The sequence below is a fragment of the Atractosteus spatula genome, chromosome 4, assembly GCF_055471065.1.
Source record: "Atractosteus spatula isolate fAtrSpa1 chromosome 4, fAtrSpa1.hap1, whole genome shotgun sequence".
NCBI classification, from domain to species: domain Eukaryota; kingdom Metazoa; phylum Chordata; class Actinopteri; order Semionotiformes; family Lepisosteidae; genus Atractosteus; species Atractosteus spatula.
Window position 1 is genome coordinate 60891468 of NC_142709.1, and position 16421 is coordinate 60907888.

Sequence of the window (16421 nt, forward strand, 5' to 3'; positions counted from 1 at the left end):
GGAGAAGGATTCCTCTGCTGGCCTCGGGATTAGAACCGGCAACCTTCCAGTCACAGGCGCAGATCCTTAGCCACAGAGCCACCACTCCATTTCTTTTTATATATATCTATTCGTCTCTATCTTTGTGCATTTCTTCATAATGGTTTAATAGAGGTGTTTCATTATGTGGTGTACGAGTTGGTGCCCAAACCGGTCTTGCATCTCCTCCTGGATTGGTACAGCGAGGGGCTAATCATCCATCCACAGTCCCTCCCCACCTAAATGTTCATATCAGAGCTTTGAAACTAAATCCTCTGGACAGTGTGTTTGAAACCCCTTCAGCGCTGAATGTAGAATCTCGCTGACTGGAGAGTGACTGCACTGTCTGTCAGTGTACTCCCCTGAAACCGCAGATTCAAAAACAACAGGAGAATACAGAGCAAACAATAGAAGTATAAATAACTGAAGGTGATCTTTAAGGTAGTATAAATGTTTCATTGTGAACACAATTTTCCTGAATAGTTTTATTACTGAGATTGAGCTCTGTATAATGTATAGTTTAAGAATTTTAAATACATTTTTTTCAAATGAGAAATTGAGAAACATACATTGTTGTCATTAATGTGGAAATAGACTGTCATATTTAATGTCGTGGTATGTTTGGTGTGGATGGGATGCCCATCTTAATTATTTTTTTTTTGTTTTGAGGCAAATATACAGTATTACAGAACATAAAGGATATTTAAGAACAGAAAACTGTTCTTTTTTATATCTCCAACAAATACATATTTAAATAAGTCCCAGAGTTCAAAACAAATTTTGGGATGACTTCCAAGATCTGAGAAGGAGGGCATATTGATTCTATGGGGTAAGATACCTGTTCACTTCATGTACAGTAGCTCACAGAACTTTCCAGTTATTTCAGTCGATGCAATTCAGATGAATCCTAATGTTCGTCTCTAGAGATTTCTCATCAGAAAATAAAGGCTTTGCAAGGTTATTTGGCAACCTGGAAGAACCAGACGAGTGCTATGGATAATTAGGACTGACATCTATCATATTTGTCTGCTGGAATGGTTTACTGTTCTGTGTAGACTGTCTGGTAGTCTGGCATAAAATCCCTATAGTATAAATACTGCAGCTGAGAGTTTGCTTAACTGATTTAGAGAACACAAATCAATTCTACCTTCTCTAATAAGAAAAGTATATCTGAAGGGTCATGTATCCCTCTACTACTGCACAGAATTTTACATAAAATCGAAATGTCTATTTCCTCGGGGATATATACACTGATGCATTGCCCTGGTGAAATTCTTCCAATGATCTTTTCATATTACTGTATCTGTATGTACTGTAAAATTAATTCAGTCATACTGGTGGGTACCAAAATTCTATTTCTCCAAAAGTGGGTTATTGCCACTTTTCTCTGGATCACTCTTATCTGTCATTGAACAGGTTTGCTGATGCGAGCCCTTCAAAGTGTATTACAATATAACCTATCAGCATTTCAGAACACTGCATACCTATGTACCTACGGTATACCTGTGCCGTCTTAATGTCATAAGGGACCGCTGAAGTCGAATTCTTCTAAGTTTGAAGATTTTAGTGCATTGCATAATTTTCCTATCTTTTGTAACTCCTTTTTTTTGTGTTTTTTTTTTCTTAGCATGCAGACCAGGTTTCTATAAAGCTTCTGCCCAAGATGCCTACTGCATGAAGTGCCCCCTTCACAGTTACTCCCACCAGGACAAGGCCACAGAGTGTGTCTGTGAGAGGGGCTACTACAGAGCGGAGAGTGACTCAAGAGCTATGGCCTGCACAAGTAAGAAACCTCTGTTAAGAATGAAATGTATAGGACATACTATGGACAACATCATTTTTATTTCACTTTTTTGCCTTAACCATAGCTTTCAAAAAACAACTTCAAATACATATTAAAACAGCATTAATACCTTATAAAGTAACAGGTTACGTACATACAGGTTTACTGTACATTTCTTTTTTCCATAGAGCAGAGGGGTATATTTCTTTTTACCCTTATACTAACATTATATAGTTTGTTCAATTTTAGGTCTGTGGATGAGAGTCAACAGATCATGTGCATTAACATATGGTTAATTCAAGTCACAGTTCTTAAACAAGTCCAAAGAAAGTACTAGCGTAGACTGCTCAATCTCCCGTGATGACACTCAGTGTAGAAGTAACGTGCCTGTGATGAATTATTATTACAGTTTTCCAACTGTATATTGAAGTGTTGAAAGTTTCTCCCCCTTGTTTAGTTTCTGAATGCGTTCCTGATAGTGGTATAAACCGGGAGTGCTGAGTGAAAGCAACTACTGTACAGAAAACATCTGTTGTGATTCTCAGTGGGGAGGAAGAATTGCATGTGTTTAAAAAAGTAAGAAAAAAAACTGCTCCTTGATGTGCCATACCACTGTGGGTCTGCTGACATTACAGGCAGGCTGATGTGGTATTATTGGCCTATTAGTGTCCATCAGCCTCCAAAGTGCACAGCAGCGATTTTAATGAGGGTTTTGGGTTGCTGTACGAACAAGAAAGAAAAAAGGTTTCAATCAGGCAACAGTGCTAAAAGGGTAGAGCTCTTCATTAGCATGGGGTGTGAATTTTACTTCCATTTTGCTGTTTATCATGGACTGCAAGGTCTAAACATACTTCACAATCTCTCTTCAGCAGTTAAGGTACAGTATTTCATCTTAACATCTGAGAGGCATGTGCATTTCTAACAATCTGTTCTTGTCGTGATTTCCATGAAACAACAACTCAAAATACTTTCCATGAAAAATACAGAAAATGATATGAAGATTATGTACAAAAAGCATAATCAAAACAGAAAACAAAACATACTGAGCACCAAAATAAATGTATCGCTTTATTTACAGTACATGCAGGTATTTGCCGGTCTTGTTCACCAGTGGATCGTGGGATTGACCGGCGGATTAGTGCTTGGCTGCAGTAATGCAATCGTGGTACAGAACCGTGGCGATGAAGCTGAATTTTCTAACAAAGCTGTCGGTCTACTTCCCTACCTGCACCTCTGGTCAGGAGCTTTATGTAGCGATCAAAAGAATGAGATTGTGGGTATGGTACAGGCAGCAGAAATTAGGTCTTGTCCGTAGTGTTTCTGTAGTGTAAAGGCATCCATTATTTTTATGGCATCAGAAAATGAAACAGGTAATCGAATTTTAGCAATATTCAGCAGATGATAATTAAGGACAGTTAGTAATGTGTTCAATATGTGATTCAAATAGTTCCAATTAAAATATTGCTCCCAGATGCCTCACCTTAGATTTTGCAGGAGGTCAAAAAAGTTTGATTTTGTCAGTTTTATCTGTTGCTGAGAATCTGTTAGCACAGCTCCTGTCTTAAAAAATGAAAAACATCGACTTTCGAATGTCAGCAAGATACTTGTGTAAAAAATTAAAAGCACATGCATTACTGTCACTTGAACTAACAGAAATATTAAGATCTATACCATCTTCATACAGTATGTGTGCAAGTTTAGTCCATATTTACAAATAATCTCATCATTGTTGAAACAATCTCATCAAGTTGAAGCCTGTATAGAGAAAATAACAAAGATCTGTGAAGGGATGCCTGTGGAATAGCTACAGTACAATATCAATACCCCTTAATAAAATAATATATTGGATATTTGTTAAAAGTGATCTAAACCAGCACAGGACCGTTCCCAAAAGAGCATCCCATTCTTTAAAATGATTCATTAAATAGTCATGATCCACAGAATCAAAACCAGATCTTAAATTTTAAAGCCCAAAAATAAAACAGGTATGCGTTTTAAATCAACACTCATAAGAATACCATTTATTACTTCAAATAATGCAATTTCATTGTTATGACTGGAGCGAGAACACAGCTTGGAATTGCTCTAAGACTTAATTACAATTGAGGAAACAATTAATCTGTTTAAATTTTTACTTTTCGAGAACTTACCTAAAAATGTAAGGCTGATAATAGCTCTGAAGTAATTTAGAAGAGAATTATCTCATTTAGATTCCTTAAGCAGGAATTTCACAAGAACCATTTTCAAAAGCACAAGTAATAGGTGTATTCCATGCTGAAAAGAGATGAAAGAAAACATAATGTTTCGGCCGTGGAGCCATTTTTGGGTGTGTCACTCCTGAAGAAGGCTCTACATCCGAAATGTTGTGTTTTCTTTCTTCTCTTTTCAGCATGGAATAAACCTATTACTTGTTCCTTTGCAGCCTTCACATGCTGACACAGCTACCCACCTGAACATTTTCAAAAGCAGCTTGAAATGTCCTTGTTGACACATTGTTCAAAAATATAATTAGTATTGGATACAGAGGACAACTGCCAAATTTCATCTGAAGTACTATTGTATTTATCTGTTATATACAGTATTAATCAATGCAATATAATTCCTATCTGAATGAACCAGACTAATTAATTACATGAACCATTCCTTGAAATCTCACTCATAAAACTATGGTTTTAAAAATAATAAAAGAACTCTTAACACTAATGAGACTATAATATCACTTTCAGTATTGTTTGGCAGTTTATCTTATTTTCCTAAAAAAAATAGAAAAATAAGTTCTCGCTAACCATAACATTTCATTGTACTCTAGAAAGAGCTGCTTCAGAACATCATAATGAATCTAATAGTGTATATTCATTTGTGTTCTCTTTTTATGTTCTGCCTTTATGTTTATATAAAAACATCTCAAAACTAATAAGCTAGTACTTTCATAACAACAACACAAAAGGTAGGATTTGATTTTCTTTGTAGGATGAGTTTGTTTTATAAAGATTCTTAATTAAATAGTATTCTCATTAAGAACACTGGGCAAGACATGAAAATTTGTTTATGCAAGGGCTGACTGCCAGCAAGCAACAATTATGCGTTGAACTACAGACATAAATCGTGCCACTCTTCACGGAAATGCAAGATTGCACTGCTTTCATTAACATCAGCTACATTGTTAAAAGCATTGCACATTACTTTACTGAGGGTTGGGGTGGATATTACAGAAAGACAACACTGGAATTAAACATGTCTGGTTAGATCTCAATGATTGGAGTTTTTGAACTGTTAAAGACAAGTTTGGAGGCAAATGTGATTGAACGGAGCCTTTATCAGAGGAAATCTGGCTGCACCTCAGGATTTCTGAACACAGTCTGAAGTCATGACACATTCCCAGTCAAACCAAGGATTGCACTCTGGCAGTCCTTGGAGGAAGCAGTCTCAGTCATTCAGCACTGGTAAACACTGTAAAGCAGCGTGACCTTGGGAATTGATTTGAAAGGAGGAGGCTGGACTTCATCAGAGAACTAATCAGCATAGAGAGGAAATAAGGTGATTCCTCCTCTGTTGGCTTTTATGAGATTTATTGGAATGCTATTGAAAAAAAAGAACAGCCTGATGATGGTCACATCACAGACAAAACCCTGGGTTAAAGGCTTTTTTTGAAATAATGCAAAATCTATAGCACACTATCATTAAAGTGCCATTTATTAAACTAGCAATAGCTTCTGATTTTTTCCTCTCTGAAAAAATTCCCTTTCTTCATCCTCTCCTCTCCCTAACAGCCTTTCTCTGTTCTAAGATCTAGTAGGGCTTCGCTCGGGAACAGTATAGTGATGTAGACACCATCCTACAAAAAATCAGTTTCGCTCCAAAACCTATGGAACATATTTCAACTACTTGTGATCATGATTTCACAAAATATAAATCATACTATAATTTGATGTGCAATTCAATAACACATTTAACATGGAAATAAAATGTATTAATAATTTTCTTAACTGTTGTGAAAGGTTTCCTGCTGCCAGATCAAAACGACTTTTATTCATGAAATACATACTATACTGAATGCTAGAGCAGAGCCTTCACTGCTTAATTAATCCAGGATTATGAAAAAAATAAAACGACAAACCTGTTATTAATTTCCATGCTTGAAGATCCTCCCTTAGTTTTCAAGACACTTCCTGTGAAATATTTTGTACCTGAGAATATTTGTAACATTTATTTTTATGTTTCAAAGAATATAAAAGTTCAACTGCAACAAACTGGCAGAAATAAAATTATTCTGCCCCTACTATACAAAAGTAGGTGTTTATTAAAGTCACAGGAGCCTACTGAAAGTCAAAAATCTAGGAAGCTGGCAAATGTCATGGTGCAGAAGTTGTTTTATTATTTGAAGCTTTTTAAACACAAGAGCACAAACTGATACCACGCTGGCTTTTGACAGACTCAGAGCCACAGAGCAGAAACACATCTTCACTGAATTTTTTATTTTCTTTTTCAAGTTTGCCAGCGTAAAGAAATTTGAATCTGAGGCTCGTGTACCGACCAGATCTGTCCTTTCAGAGGATCTCACCTGTACAGTATGTCATTCAGCACATACTGTTCAGCTCTGGTGCTGGTACTGTATATTACTAAATCGCTAGCCCAGCGGTGTCTTATTGTGACTTTTCAAAGCCATTTATTAAAAAAGAAACCTCACGCACCAGAAAAGGTGAAGTCCCACAGACTTTTAATTGAATTTTCTCATCAAGGGCCCTGGTGCTACCTTGTAATACTGACTAACTGTTGAACCTTTTGGTCTGGGTCGTCTTGTATGTCTACTGTACTTGTTTACTTGCTCGTTTGCAATGACCCGGCTGTCTCTTCCTTTCTCCACCCCTCTGCCCCCTCTCCCGCTCACGACAGGGCCGCCGTCCGCCCCCGAAAACCCGATCACGACCATCAACGAGACCTCCGTGACCCTGGAGTGGAGCCCGCCGAGAGAGAGTGGGGGACGGGGCGACGTCACCTACAGCCTCCACTGCAGGAAGTGCGCCGCCGACAGCAGGGAGTGTGGTCCCTGCGGGAGCGGCCTGCACTTTGTTCCGCGCCAGTTCGGCCTCTCGTACACCAAAGCCCAAGTCACTGACCTCCTCCCGCACACCAGCTACACCTTTGACATTGAGGCGCTGAACGGGGTGTCGGACCTGAGCCCAAGCCCTAAGCAGTACATTTCTGTCAACGTCACAACCAGCCAGACAGGTGGGCATCACCGACGCTAACTGCACGACTGGTGGTTATCAGATAATGATCAGAAAGGTTCTCAGGTGATACATGCAGTGAGTGCTTTGGTTTTACTCATTGGATTTAGTATCCTACACCATCTCTTCCTTTTTTAAAAGTGCTGATTTATTGAAATATCACCATTAACACGATCCTGTAACACACTGCTGACCTACGTTGCGTTGTATCCAATAAATGCTACATGTGATTTCACCACTGTTTTCATCAATCATAATTTAATATTTTAATGGAACTAACTGAAAGCTTATTGCTATTCATTATAAATAAAAATGCCATTTGTTGCCGTGAATCCATTATGGGGTTTTTTTTAATCATCAGCAACAAATAACAGCATTTATTGAAACTCTTAGATTACTCAACTGATAAGTATTAATATTGTCTTTCCGTTCAGTGCAATGTAACCCCTCCTTGTGATATTTAATTTTTTGGAATAATCCTAAAATTCCCACTTATATTTTTTGGGGTTTGGAATATTTTTATGTCCTTTCTCTTTTTAATTTATTGTTTATCTTTTTGGGTGAGTTCTTTCTTTTTTCTGAATTCTAAATCCCCTGCATTTCCCACACTCCCTTGAATAGTGTGACACTTTAAGGCACTCTATAATATAAAAATCCATTGTTCAAAATCAACAGTTTTAGTTAAAACTAGAGAAGGGTGATAGCTAATGTACCACAGTAGCCTTGGTAACCTGGGGATTATCACAGGGCTCCTTTCAACCTCAGAAAAGGCAGATTTAAATATGCATGAAGCATCATCAGCTTTTTACAAGAGCTTCAGAGAGTAATTTAAAATTTAAGGGGTGGCTAATTACCCAGTGTCAGCGTCAGTGAGAGGAGCATGTCAGGAGTAAAGCTTCACGAAGACAGGTTGCAAAAACTATTACTTAAAAGGAAATTATTAATGGGACAAATGTCATCCATGCTGTCGTTAAGCTGCTGATGACACAGAAAAAGTGTGAACAGGATAGCAATTTGTAAGAGCAATCTTGCTGTCGTTAATTAGGATGCTATCTGTGTAAATGCTGAGGTTGTTCAATTATTCTACACTTTAGGTGTCGTCCCACAGTGTTAACTTGTGCTTGTGTAGTGTGGGATTGTTGATATAAAGTATAGCTGATATGGTGTCTCGGGCACATTGCTGTGTGATAATTAGCGCACAGAACACATTTTCTTCATCTTTACTCCATGTATTGTCAAGGACTATCAGCTAATATAAACCATAAAATACAAACCTGCAAAGGAAACTATATGGGAGTGCGTTTAAAACGGAGAACAGGAGGCACCCTTTCACACAGAGGGTTATGGGTCTATGAAACAAGCTGCCCAACCACATTGTTGAAACTGATAACCTGCCTTCCTTCACAAAACAGCTGGATGAGATTATCCTTGATATTGATTATCTGCTAACCACCAAACAGGCAAGATGGGCTGAATAACCATGTTTTTACCATTTTACTCTAATTTTATTTTCTGATATTTCAGTGCAGTGACTTCTGTTAGAGCAATCTATTTTTTGTGCTCATTCCAATACAGTACAGGTGAAGGTCAGTTGCTACTTCTCAAGAAGCGGTAAATCACGTTATTTTGTTCTTACAATTAATATGAAAATATCCTTTCCCCGAAGCACCGGCTCTCTTTAATTATCGTTATCCATTGCTTCAATTAATTCACATTTCTGAGCACCTGCGAGCCAGTAAACAGAGCCTGCTTATGCCACCTCTTGTTGCAGTGAATGTAATCCTCAAGGAAAGGAAGAGCAAAGACAGCATTACACTGGCTTGGCAGGGACCAGAGAGAGCCAACGGAGCCATTGTGGAATATGAAGTTATCTACTATGAGAAGGTCAGTCATTAGAGGAACAATTCCAGTACGCGTCTATTGATTGCTCACATGGGAAACTATCCTTTTCAACTGATTACCTACTGCAGCCTTTTGACCCTTATTAAAAGCAATCCCAATTATGTACAGATGGACGGTCTTTGCCTGTGTAATTGAGGCGCAAGGTCTGATCACGCTTTGGGGAATTACAGCATCGCTGTATCATTACTTCATAACTGAGGCCCAAGTCTTCTTTATTATTAAAATACATATAGATATCCCATGATGTTAACCTATTACGTTTTAGTGGTTCAGCTCATGAGATCATACAATGTGGCGTATGAAGCAAAAATGTGTTTTGGTGAAGGTCTGGGACTATATGCACGCACTTTAAAAGAGCTTCCAAGAAAATCTATTTTTGTGATTTACTACAGTGTATATAGCCTGATCCTGTTTAGGTTTCACCCAGCAAGTCTCCATTGTCTGTCCCCTTATTAGTACCTTGCTGTGAGAAGTTGGAAGTTATAAAGCACACCATGAGGAGGTGTTTAATGAGGGGAGGGCTGCTGATTTATGCAGGTGATTATAAGATATGGCTGTAAGATTTAGCACACAGATGGGGTCCCTGGCAATGTGGCTTTTGGCAGCTGCTGTAAAGAGCTGTGTGCTTGCAGTACTCGAAATCAGTACTCTCACCAAAGCATGGGCAACATGTTCTTTTACTTTTAGGCTGTAATACAAAGTGTTGCTGGGCTGTATCTCTTCAATGCTAAACTGGAGCACCATTTTAACAGATGGACGCAACTTCCTGTAAGAGTTTGTAAAAATACTGTTTAACGTAAAGCTAATGAACCAAATGTGAGGATGCAAATTTCTCTATGACACCTATTTATAATTGATCTTTAAGTCATTATAAATATACTATTTTGAATAAAAAAACATCAGTTTAGATGTGTGTGATAACTATAAAGGAACTTGACTGAAAACAATACTTTGCTAGTTGCAGAGAATGTGCTCTCACACAGTGAAATGTCCCTTTCTCAGTGTTTCAGACATCTTCATGAATGAAACATTATATTCATGTTTCCTCTATGAGACTGCTGTTTTCCCCATAAATGGTTGTTTGCATCTCCTGTATGGGACTGAATAATCTTTAGGACATTAGTTTAATGACTTATGAATTTAAATAGTACGAATGACCTGAAATTGTAGGTGTCCTATTGGCATATAATGAGGAGAACAGCTGACTTAAAATGGTGGCTGTTCACCTGCTGAAATAATAAGTCATGCAATTTGGTCTACAGACCTTGACTCATAATGCAAACTTCCTATCCAGCATCTTAATGAAATTATGTAAAGCAATAGTATTTCCCTTACGGGTACTGTATGTTGGATATTGATTTTTCTTCAGGGTAAACCTGCTTGTAACGCTCTCCTATAAACCTCAATAAAGGCTCTTTTTATTTAAAAAAATGTTTCCATCTATGTCACAGCCTAAAGACAGGGAAGAGGAGTTAATATAGTTCTTCCCTTTTGATGTGATGTGTCGTGTTCTGGAATGCATCGACACGTGGAATGGAATGGAAGGCCTCAAAGGCTTTTTCAATCTGCCTGTGCCCTCAGAATCAGAGAGATCAGAATTACACAGTCCTGAAGACCAAGTCTAACAGCATGACGGTGGACGGGCTGAAGCCAGGCACGACCTATGTGTTCAGGGTGAGAGCGCGCACCGATGGGGGCTATGGGAACTATGGAGGAGAGATTGAACTGGAGACGAGCCATGAAGGTGAGCCTTTCTAACGCTGTGTGAAACCAAGTGACTGACGGATTGTCAGTTTGGGTGTAGAAGAGTGTTCATTCCCGTAGGAGCCCCTTGCAGTCACTGAAATGGTCAGCTACTTTCTCTAGTTTTAGTTTTTTTTTCATATCTGATAGGGAACCAGAAATATATTATCTCTGAGGGCTGAGGGGAATATTAAGAAATAGAAATACAGAGTTTATTTATGAGAGAATGAACCATGGGAATATATTTTTGTTTCAGTTTGCATTAGTTTAAAGATTTGCACTGTCCTAGATTCTCTGTTGTTTTCATTACATTGCATCTGTTAAAAGATTTTTTTCTCCTGATGGGTATAGTAATGTTACAATCAGACCAGTGCTCTCATCTCTGTCAGTGTTTTGTTAGCAATCTGTAAAATAACTGCAAAGAGCAGAATGCATGTAGCTTGGGGTTTTAAGTGAAAGCTTTTCTTTTTGGCAGGTATGACATAAAAATGAAGATACTTTTTTATAGATATTTTTTGCAGGATATTAGGAACAAATCTGCATCTCTGATAGGCATATTTGTACATCACTTGTCATGTATTTGTCAGATTGTGAGAAATTGTTTCACATTCCTTAGCTTTATTTCACTTTGAAATAGAGAATGGAAATTGTATGCCCAGTGCTTATACTGTATTTATATAGTGTAAAAAACAATATTGTTCAGTGTCATAGGACCATTTCATTATTTTAGAAATAAATGCCTTAAAGTAAAAGATTTAGAGCTTGTCTGTGTTCTGGACAATTGCTCTCTTGATTACAAATCTATATTTACTATACAGTATATTTATATTTATTAGTTCCTGCGTAAATAGAATTGCCCATTTAAATCAAAATGTACATCTTTTTTTGCTTCAGTCTTTTCTTCTGTCAGAGTACAGTCCTTGTTTGGACTGTGGTGAGTATTCTTCTTAATGCTGCTTTTGCTTTCACTTCTTTCTCGTGTAAACAAGTGTCTGATTGCAGATGTGCCTGTGGCAAGGCCAAGGCTGAATAACACAATGCAGAAGAAGGCATTATTATAATCCTCATGAATTCTTGGACCTGTACTGTAACTCTTTCTTCACTCCTCACAGACATGCTTGCTATTGGTGACCCCAACCAGCCAACTATCCTTGCCGTGTCGATTGCAGGAGGAATTGTCCTGCTCATATTTCTTGTGGCATGCTTTGTTGTGAGTGGGAGGTAAGCTTTGGTTTCCTCATTTCTTTTATCCTGTCACCAAGATTTAATGAACGCTGTTTGAGGGCTTATTTCACTGTATTATTTTTGACGGCTCATATGGCAGAGACGCTGTGAGTGGGGCGTCCAGAAAAACGCTATATAAGTGTAAGGAATTATTATTATAATTATTATAAAATAAATGTCTCCATTCAGATCAGGTGAGGTTGTAAGTTAATCTAAAAGCTTCGGGACTTTTACCATGGGAGACCTGTCTCTGACAGCTTTGTCCTAGCCATCAATGAACAGAAATCCACTTTTTAAAACCTGTGATGTGTTTCAAACCTTTGTACCTTTGTACCTTTGTAAGAGTCGGAGACAGTCAAAAGCAAATAGGAGCAAATTTAGGTAGCAGCACTTTGTGGAGTATGGTGAGATTTCTAATGGCTCAGATCAGCCTTACATCTCTCTAAAGCCCATCCGCTTTCTTTAAACACTGCTTTCAGAGGCTGAAAAGCTGAAACCAGACCAAAAAGCTGAACGGTGGCAGATGGAATAAGGGTTTAGCCTAAGAGTGAACCTGAATTCTGAGTATGGAGCAGTCCAAAGGCAATCAGTCCTCAGTGTAACAGCCATTGGGCAGTTATTCAGAATTGCCTTTTGGAATCCATCCCTTTATCACAAGAAAAAAAAGAAAATACAGAGAACAAAACAGAACTATATGTATATATTTCTGGAATTAAGCTCTGTCGGGTATGACGAGGAGAGCAGTGCATAAGTGCCACATCAAAGCAGATTCTGGCTGTGTTTGCTGAAGGGAGGGCTGTGACCATGGCAGCCCACTCACATCGTGCACCATTCTGTGACCACTCTTTCAGCTCTGACTCAGGGAGTTATCAGCATCTCATTGACGGCCAAGTCACTTAAAGTAATGATACAGTTAATAAATATACGGATAACAGGCAAGGGGTATTGCACACACCCTGATCAGAACTAATCTTGGACTGCCAAACTTTATATTAAGTAAACAACTTTTGCAGTAGAGTTCATCTTAGCCTCTGGAACCAATCGTCAAAGAAATAATTAAAATCAGTAACATGAAAGGGGGTAGGTGTATTTGGAACCTAAATCTCTTCCTCTTGTGTGAAACCATTCTTTTGTTCATAATCTGTGGAAACGCATTTACAGTATAGTAACACATCAAGAAGTTCTCTTCAATCCACAGAAGAAAAACATTGGTTCTATAAAAAAAATAGATTGATGTGTACAACAGCAGTGTCTTTGATGGGGATGAATCCCGAGGTCCAAATCCTCTATTGCACTGCAAGTAAGAATAGTATTAAACTCACGCTTGCTAAAAAGAAGAGACGCGCCGCTTGGATTCCTTGGTGAGCTTCCCCTTGAATTTGTATGTACTGTTTTATTTAATTCATTTTTATTTAATAAAAGCTATCATTTATTATGAATTGCTAAATAGACTGTGTGTGATCTTCCAGCCATCCAATTTAAATCCACTTGTCCTGGTGAAACCTGGAGAATGTTTGTGAAGTTTGTTTCACTTATTTAGTAGATACAGTACAGTACCTACATGTTCCCAAAATAAGATGTCCCTGGGAGAATATGAGGGGATTACTGATTCAAATATTCAGAATCCTTAAACGCATTGACAAGATCAGCTGTAATTATGGACTTATTCAGAATTAAAGATGAAACACAAATCAGAGGACAGAATTGCAAATTAAGGGAAAGTGCATTAAAGACTCAAAACAGCAGGCACATATTTTACTATCCAGTTTTTTAAGCTAACAAACCATGTTGTCAAAGCTAATATCCTAGCTCATTTCAAGACATGGCTCAATGTATTGCTTGGATCAATGAGCCACTAGTTATAGCATTTACTCTGACATGAACATGAACTTTTCCTCTGTGCTAAAGATATCTATTGGTCTTATATACACATCTATGTACAACTTTAAACCTAAGTCTGTACTGGTTTTAATATATTGACCCAGTTTTAAAGGAAAGGGAGGCCTGCGTTCCTTACTGCTCACTAGCTGATTAAGTTTTTTTTTCTCACTAATAGAGTAGTGTGGTTCTCGTGGATGCAGTGTCTGGCCAAGCTACACAACGCCCTCTCTCTGAGTTAACCCTGCAGATCAAGCATTGCTGAGGCAGAACTCTCCTGGTTAGGTCAGAAGGTTCACGAGACATGAGTAGTCCTGTTTCACTTGGATTCGCTGCTTCTAAACTTCTTTTAAGAGATCTAGTGGTGATCTAGAGGTGATCTCAACCTCCTGTAGTATACTATGGGACTTTCTGGCTGTCCTTTGCCACAGTGGTACAAATCACCAGCCTTTTTAGTGTCTCTTTGTGCTCTGTATTAGCCTTAGTGTTTCGATCTAGTGGTGCTACATTAAATCTCCCTGAACACTCTGTGCTTTTCAATAGTACACACAAGAAAATTAAACTCTGTATCTTGTGAAACACGGTATAATTAATGAAATATGTCTGTGTTCCTTTCCAGGTCCAGGACCTAATTTTATGTTTCTTGTAAATTCATTAAAATTGATTGAAGGTTATTACCTATCAGCCCTAGCACCGCATTCAGTATTGATTGCACAGGGACCTAATCAGCATGGATTCTCATATACTATACCTCTTGCACATAAATACATTTTACAGTTTAATTCTATGTGCTTCTTAAGAACAAAGGTATGCTGGAATACAGATGTGGCAAGATAGGAGTCATGATCAGAAATAAAAGCCGTAGCTCATTAGTAAGAACTGAGGGGAGCACAGAATTCGAAGGAAAGCAGATGGAAAGCAATTACAGCTTACTAGAGAGGTGCTAGACAAACTCGGTGCTAACCAGGTTTTACAGGAAAGTCGATACATCTTCATAAATTACACAGGCTTCCTTTTTTCATTTAGTGAAAAATCGGGAGTGTGTGTGTGTTGTTGATGGAGGTGGGGGAGTGTTACTCTTTGGGAGCTGAAAGCAGACTGGAAAGCGAAAGGTGAAAAGATTTTTTTTTTCGTTTGTGTCCTCTTGATGAAGGACATCTAAAGATCCTCAAAACATGCACTATGATTGCAGAGGGTGTTCTCAAAAGATCAAAGCACATGTCTGAGAAATAAAGAGAAAGAGCACTGTTGGGTGCAATTTGAGCTGGGTGCTCAATTTCCAGAGCGGCTGGGGTTCAGGAAGTCGGAGAGAGTCTAATATAAGACTTGTTGGTTGCTTACATTTTGCAGATGTCTTTGTAAAGCTATAGATCTTCAGACTCTGAGTCTTTTCCATTCCCTGCACTGTCCGCTTTATCTTGCTGAGCTATGGCCAAGCCCACGGGATCCCAGGTTTGGCACAGATGTAGCACTGATTTCCCATCTGCTTTGGGGAGTCTGGATATCTCGTGGCACTTGTACAGATGAATGTCAGCTCCTAAGTCCTGAACTGCTGCTAATTACCCTGTAAAACCCAAGGCTTTCTTTTCGTAGCAGGGGAACAGAAGAGAAAAGCAGTTCAGTTCAGACACCTCAACTTAGATGCTGTGGAAAGAGACCTTAAAAATTATTCTGTAAATGTCCTGGAAGTTTATTTTGGTAACATAAATCTCTTTCAGGTATTGAACGTTGAAGCAGATTAGATGCGTGTGTGTGTTAGGCTGTAGATAAAGAATGGACCTCATAGCTTTGCTCTGATGGTTCACCATTTAGATGTGTTGCCAGTCGCAGTTACAGGGGCAAAATAAGTTGACTTCAGTGGCTAATTTCGGTCACCGGAGTTCATTCCGTAATAATAAATGTATTGATAGAAGTGAGTGCAGAACTTGCTATGAAAAAAGGCAGTGTCTCTATCCTATTTTAGGATCCTGCTTAAAAGCTATATTTCACTTCAATTGATGGATTAATTCTGCCATTCTTACTTGTACACATATGATGTAAGATCACTAAATATTGCTGTTAGCATGTAGTTATTTAATTTTGATTTGTGTTCTGCTGCAGGAAAAAAATATCTTTTAATTGCCACTATGTGGTAAATTTATTTTGCAGTTAATTTCAACAAACGATAAATAATTTCAGGTTAAGCCTCTGTTGATTAGAGGTAAATTAATACATATTTGGCTGTTTTTTATTTTTCGCAAAGCAAATGTTGACAGTTTAATTCTTTGCAGTTGTTGGTACTCAGAAGGAAATGATCTGAGTCGGCCTTCTTACATGGCGTTTAAAATGGGGAAGCTTTTAGAGTGGATTCCAAGTTTTAAATGTCAAACAGTTCTGGCTCCACAGCTTTTTGAGGACAGGAGAATAATTAAACATGGCTTAATATTCAGAAAATACACAGTACATAGAGTGTGTTTTCACAGCTGTTGTGTTTTTTAAATTCTTTTTCAGTTGTCGTGCACAGTCTATTGGAAACATTTCTCCAGTAGATCCTGCTAAGACAGTATTTGAACCCAGTATGCAGACAACTAATTGGGGCTGGGAAAAGAAACTAAAACCGTAAGAGACAGTATCATTAAAGAATTTCTGCACAACTTTTGCAGCTT

At 38.2% G+C, this 16421-nt stretch overlaps 1 protein-coding gene across 1 annotated transcript in view; it reads left to right on the forward strand.

Annotated features, from left to right (window-relative positions):
• Positions 1-16421, forward strand: part of epha4b (eph receptor A4b) — a 105874-nt gene that overhangs the window by 55795 nt on the left and 33658 nt on the right. Inside the window, exons 4-8 of the mRNA XM_088913298.1 lie at positions 1646-1801; positions 6695-7030; positions 8801-8913; positions 10513-10675; positions 11787-11895. Coding sequence (XP_088769424.1) covers positions 1646-1801; positions 6695-7030; positions 8801-8913; positions 10513-10675; positions 11787-11895 — 877 coding nt within the window. The remainder of the gene's footprint in view (positions 1-1645; positions 1802-6694; positions 7031-8800; positions 8914-10512; positions 10676-11786; positions 11896-16421) is intronic.